Source organism: Leptonychotes weddellii, chromosome 2 (genome assembly GCF_054177405.1).
Source record: "Leptonychotes weddellii isolate Sample4059 chromosome 2, ASM5417740v2, whole genome shotgun sequence".
Taxonomy (NCBI): domain Eukaryota; kingdom Metazoa; phylum Chordata; class Mammalia; order Carnivora; family Phocidae; genus Leptonychotes; species Leptonychotes weddellii.
Genome location: NC_138370.1, coordinates 166,533,954 through 166,540,586, shown reverse-complemented (window position 1 = coordinate 166,540,586; position 6,633 = coordinate 166,533,954). Strand labels below are relative to the sequence as shown.

General features: G+C 46.7%; 1 protein-coding gene across 1 annotated transcript in view; it reads right to left on the bottom strand.

The window, feature by feature from the left end:
• The window catches only part of FAM184B (family with sequence similarity 184 member B), a 124,785-nt gene that overhangs the window by 16,357 nt on the left and 101,795 nt on the right, over positions 1-6,633 (bottom strand). Inside the window, exon 8 of the mRNA XM_081813173.1 lies at positions 5,873-6,141. Within this exon, the coding sequence (XP_081669299.1) occupies positions 5,873-6,141 (269 nt within the window). The remainder of the gene's footprint in view (positions 1-5,872; positions 6,142-6,633) is intronic.

The following is a 6,633-nucleotide window of genomic DNA, read 5'->3' as shown; positions in this document are numbered from 1 at the left end:
AAATAAAATAAAATAAATAAATAATAAAAATAAATAAAAAAGACACAGCCCATCTTTTAGATGAGGAAATTGAGGCTGGGGGAGATGAACTAGTTTTCCCAAGGTCACACAGGAAAGATGAAGGAAGCATCATCTCCCTCCCTCTTTTTACCAGCCAGCTGCAGGGAAGTGAGCTGACTGAAGACAGGTAAAGGTGGGGGCAGGATTGCAACCCTGGGCAGCAGGGTCGTGGGCCCAAGCGCTCTCCACTCCCCATGCAGCCTCTGGGAACAATGAGAAATGGGGTTTCACCAAAGGCAGGAGGCTCCAGTTGCACCCCCCTACCCCAAACCCCAGAGAGCTAACTGAACACAGTGATGCTTCTAGATGCTTACTTGCACCTTTGACTCTACTGCTCCCTAAAAACGGGAATCCCTTTTACTCCTCCAATGGGAAACTCAGTCAAACTGTGCTGGGTTTATTTCATAAGACAGAAGAGTCTCCTCCTTTTCAGACTCTCCAATATTTCTTCCTCTTGTGCTTGCTGCAAGGCTCGGAGAACTCCAGGTGGTGACATTTTTATCCCAAGGGAAATGGGAATGAAGAGGTCCGAGCTAAGGTTTTACAGAAGATGGGGCCAAACTCTCTCAACCGGCCCCTCAGTCCCTGGGGACAGCATAAGATTCAGATCAGCACTGCCTGCTTTCTCACCCAGCAGCCCCTAGTAGTGAGGACTATGCAAAGTTGAGCACCCAGGGTTTACATCAAACCAGACATGCATCCCTGGTGAATGGCTCCAGTATACCTATGGGAGGTTTACTCTGCTTGTGTTGTGGTTGTTTTAAAGCCTCCTAAGAGGCCCAGGTTCACCGTGTCTCTCTTCAAAGGTAATGACACCAATTACAATGTAGGTGTGTGTGGGGGCTGGGAGGAGGATTCCCAACACCAACAAGCAATGCTTGGACACCAGCTGAGTGTCCTACAGTTCAGCTCAATCCTGACACTGCCTGGAGAGAGCATCCCACAGCGTGAGAGCTCAGTCCCACAAGACTGCCCTCCGTCTCGGATGCCAACTGCAAGACTAGGTCGTTACCTGTGCTTCTGACCAACTGGCTTTAAGTCAGAGGGTCCCATGACCCCTCAATTGATTTGTTAGAGTGGCTCACGGAACTCAGGAAACCCGTTTACTTACTACATTATTGATTTGTGACAAAGGCTATTAAAGGATATGAATCAACGGCCAGATGAAGAGATATGCAGGAAGAGGTCACAGGAGCTTTTGTCCCCGTGGAATTGGGGCATGTCAACCTTGTGGTGTGTGGCGGTGTTCGCCCACCTGCAAGTTCTCTGAGGCCTCTGCTTAGGGGTTTCTAAGAGGCTTCATTACCTAGACATGATTAATTAAATCATTGGCCATTGGTGATTGAGGCATCTCCAGCCCCTCTCCCCTCCCCAGAGGTCAGGGATGGGACTGAAAGTTTCAACCCTCAAATCATAAGGTTGGTTCCCCTGGCAATCAGCCCCCTCATCCTCAGGTGGGGTCCCAAAGCCACCTCATTAACATAACAAAAGACACTTTGGCTGCTCTCATCACTTAGGAAATTCCAAGAGTTTTAGGAGCCCTGTGTCAGAAATGAGACTGAGACCAAATAATATTTCTTTTTAGAAATCACAGTATCGCACGCTCCATGCCCCATCCTGGGTAAAGTCTCCTTCCCCTGTGCTCCCCAACTGTCCCCTGTCTAAGTGGTCGCCTTTCTCCCTGGAGGTGCGGTCCAGAAAGACGAGAGTGTGTTCATCATCCTGGTGTCTCTGGAGCTCAGCACCGTGGTAACTTGTGGTAGCCGCTCTATAAATGAGTGCGGGATCAACGTGTGAGCAGTAACAGCGTATCTTCTAAAAATGGAGCTCTGCTATGGACTGGATGTTTACGTCCCCCCACCCCCCAAAGTCATATATTGAAACCTGATCCCCCATGGGATGGTATCAGGAATGGGGCTTTTGGGGGGTGATGAGGTCAGGATAGTGGAGTTCTCATCAATCAGTGCTCTTGTACAGGAGGTTCGCAAAAGCTCCCCTGCCCCTTCTTCCACGTGAGGTTATAGAGAGGTGGGTGTCTATGAACTAGGGAGTGAGCTCTCAACAGACACCAGACCAGCTGGTGCTTTGGTCTTGCACTTGCAGCCTCCAGAACGGTGGGGAATAAATTTCTATTGTTTCCAAGCTGCTCAGTCCGTGGTAATTCTGTTACAGCAGCCTGAATGGACAAAGACAAGCTCTTACTCAGCCACATAGGGTTCTAAGTACTTTACATGTATTATCTCTTTTGATGCTCTCAATAGTCCTATTAGCTATTATCTTATAAATGAGGAACCTGAGGCACAAAGAAGCTGAGTGATTGCCTGAGCCCACATCTTATAAGTGGCAGACCCAGAATTTGAACCCACACATCCCACTCCTCCTCACTATCCTGTACGAGGATGACTATACATCTGCTATTTCTAATCAGAATTGGAACTTGATTCTTTGGTGTCACTTTGGAATCATCAGACCTGAGCCAGCAACAAGGATCCCCTGAATCTGTAGGGTCTCCAGGGACTGGAGCTAAGACCTGCAAGGTATCCGGGATGGGCAGAGCACTCTCCCCCTCTCCCGTGGCCAGAGCTCACATGCTCCTTCCTCCCACCCAGGGAAGCCCCTCGAACTCCACCCCCACAGGTGGGCCACGTCTCCCTGCTTCCTCTGCCTTGGGTCTGGGATCCAGGTCTGCAGCCCGGATGGGTAAAGCTCAGGAGAACACAAAGGCCAGCATTACCCACCACACCTAGCAACCTGGGATCTCATCAACCAGAGCTGTTGTAAATTGCAAGTCAAATTGGAAAAAGATTTAAGAGAATAAAAGAAGAAAAAGAACTCATATTTTTGAATACCTACTAAACACCAAGTAGTCCACATGCATTATTTCATTTCTTTTTTTCTTTTTTTTTTTTCTAAAGCTTATTGTATATGTTTATCAGGGCAATGCATGCATATAGTATAAAGGGCTAAATAGTATTAAAAGAGAGGAAAACAGCACCTTGGAGCCCTCCTTTTCCCTCTCTCTGCACTCTGTTCTCTGGAGGCAGACACTAACAAGGCTTCCAGTTGTTTCTTCTGGTATTTGCCACCAGTAACAGGCTAGAATTCTGCTGTCTTGGTTATTTTCAAGATTGAGAATTATCTTCCCATCTGGGTAGATGAGGATTTTAGGTCTCATACACTCTCCCCCTTCCACTCCTCACATATCATTATATTACTTTTTTAATATAGTGAAATATATTCAACATTTTTGTTACTATGAGTACATATACTTCACTCCTGAGCAAAATAGACTATTATGATTAATGCCTACCCATACAACTTTTTGTTTTTCCTTGCATTAATAACTTGCTGCAGTTTTTTAAAGATTTGCTTAGCTTTCTTTGAATATTTGGCTAAGTCTTCCTACAACATCTAAAAGCTTTGTAAAACATTTGTGTGTAAGTGTGTGTGTGTGTGTGTGAAACACTTTCAGTGCAACTTTCCACATGGCCAAATGGATCAGAGAATCCAACAGTTTTATTTTCCCCCAGAGCTGCTCTTCTGAGACCTCAGTCCTCTTGTTCCAGCCTGGACTGAGCTGTTGTCTCGGCCAGTGGCATAGCTGGACTCCTTCCTTTTCCTTCTCCTTCCCTGGATTCCTCTATCCTAGATCCCTTTTATTCCCACATCCTTGGCTTGCTCCCTTGTTTGGGTGGGGCGCTCTTCAAGGAACTTCCTAAGGAAAAGCGCCTGGAAGACATACCAGTCTGGGTCCATCAGGAGACAGAAACCACACAGTAATTTAAGTAGGAGCTCAAAATAAAAAGTTACTGCACTATGACAGGAGAGTAACTCTAGAGTAACTCTAGAGAACTCCAGGGTGTCCTGAGGCTGGGAGAGAGCACCCAAGACGAGGACAACCTGGAAGGGGGGAACCCTTCCCCAGTTTGGGATCCAGACCTTGTCGGAGAAGGTATGGTGGTAGCTCACTGGTGGAGAAGCTCCCTGGGCTGCCCAGGCCAACGCTGGTCCACAGTTACTGCTCGAGCAGGAACAAACCTCCGCGGTACAGATGAGCCACAGATGGGTGATGCTCAGAGGCAATGGGGGCGCCCATGCAGGTGTGAGGGCCAGAGCAGACGACGGTATTGGTCTCAGGAGGCTTGCAGGAAACAAATCTCTGGGCTGCAGGCAACGGTGGCCAATGGGCAGGATCCCAGGGAGAGTCAGAGTGAGCCGTGCCGGCCACAGGAAAACAGTCACTGGGCCTGGGCCAGGGTCGTGGGGGGTTGTGGGGTCACTGTGATGTTACTGGGGCAGAGGAGCACCGGATGTCCTCACACAGCCATGTCACTGTTCACCTGCGCAACTGAAGCCAGAAACAAAGCAAAAACACAGCCACCAGAACCCGGAAGAGAAGCAGCCTCTTTCCTCCTACAAGGTGCCTCCAGCGCCCTCTATTGACGAAGCTTAACATTGTGCTCCCTGCGAAGGAGCAATGCTTCAGGAATCTGGGTCATCATTACTGCCCAGCAGGCACGGAAGAGTGAATTGGGAGGTGAGAGGCAGTAAATTGAGAACAGAAGGCAAATTTCCTAATATTTCATATGCCGGTCGATATCTGTATTCAGTTCTTGCACTGAGGAATAGTTGTAGTGGAATTTCTCAGAATTACGCATTGGCTTCCAGTATCGTGTTGCTGCGCAAGCGGTGTCCCATGACATTCTGATTCAAGTACTTTGTGTCTGGAATCACTTTTCCTCATTGGGAGCTTTTGGAATTTCTTCTGTTTCCTCGGTGTCCTGAAATTTCAAGCTGAGCTTTGGTAGGTGTCTTTCTCCTGTAGTAAGGATTTCATTATTTCTTTGAAAATACCCTCCCCTCCATTATCTCTTTCTGGAACTCCCAATTGTTCAATATGAGCCTCCCAGGCATGTCTTTACTCTTCTTGTTCCTTCTCTCCCGCCACCCATTTCACTGTCTTTTTATTTTTGCTTTCTGGAAGGTTTCTTCATTTTTTACATTTCAACTCATTTCCTGATTTTTAGAAATCCTGTGATATTTTTTTATCTAAAGAGCTCTTCCTTACTCTAATTGCCCCTCCTTTACAAATAGCATGTTGTTCTTCTTTCATGGATGCAAACATCATCTTTTAATTCTGAGGAGATCAATCCTCATCGAAGCTTTTTTTCTTCTTTTTCTGCTGACTGCATTAGCCATTTCTTCTGAGTCTGTTCTTTCTCCCTCAGTTATCTTGGATTCCAACTTCCATGTTAGAGGCTTCCATAAAAAGTTTAGTAATCTTTTGCTGCACTTTCATATTGAAGATGGAGCACTGAGGGCTACTTGAAAGGGGGTCCGTTGGGTGCCATGCTCCTCTGGAGGATGACCAGATGGCCAACCCTCAATTTTACTGGAAGCCCACAAATGTGAGAATCTACAGGCCTTTTCTCTAGGATGGTTTAATTTCCCCAGAGAAGGTTCTCCAGTCTCCTATGTAGGGAGTCTAAGTCTAGCTGCTTGCCTTCTGGAGCTGAGCAGGAGAATGCACTTCTGGGGACCAGATAGAGGTGACCGTGGTCCACCGAATAGCTCAGTATACAAATTTTCACCTGAACCTGTTCTCAGACCCAAGCCTCATCCCAGCCTCTGTGAATCATATTTCCAAATTCAGAGTCTCTCTGGCTCAGTTAACCCAGCAATTTCCTCCCAACATCTCTTGTCTTTAAATAAGGGACAGCTAATTGCTTGCCTGTGCTGGCTGAGCTGGGAATCTGAGGTTCTAGGTCAATCATATTCCTCATCTCACTCTTGCCTCCATGATAACTGTTACCTCTAATCCCTGAGCCTTTCTGAGCTCTGCCATGGAATCTGCTTGGTTCTTGTCCTTCTCGCTCTGCAGGCACTTTGGTTCGAGCTTCTCCACTCTGCAAGGCCACATACTATTTCCCCATTTCTGTCCTGTCCTCATGTAGCGTGGCTTAAGGGCAGAGAGGCCTCCTGCCTTATCTGGAATAGGAGTATACTTCTGCTTTGTGTTTTCCTTATTGTTTCCTGGGTGGTTTCCAGTAGGAAAGGATTCAAAAGCCTTTATTCTGCCACCTTAAACCAGAAATCCATTTTTTCCATTTATTCATGGACATCTCAAAGAGGCAGGTATCAATATCCCCAGTGTACAGAAGGGGAAATTAAACTTGCGGCTGTAATTCAGTGAGACCATTTTCTTTTTCTTTTTTCTTTTTTTAATTATTTTTTTATTTTTATTTTTTTATTTTTTATTTTTTAAAGATTTTATTTATTTATTTGAGAGAGAGAGAATGAGAGACAGAGAGCACGAGCGGGAAGAGGGTCAGAGGGAGAAGCAGACCCCCTGCTGAGCAGGGAGCCCGATGCGGGACTCGATCCCAGGACTCCAGGATCATGACCTGAGCTGAAGGCAGTCGCTTAACCAACTGAGCCACCCAGGCGCCCTATTTTTATTTTTTTTATATATTATTTATTTATTTATTTGAGAGAGAGAATGAGAGAGAGAGAGCATGAGACGGGGGGAGGGTCAGAGGGAGAAGCAGACTCCCCGCCGAGCAGGGAGCCCGA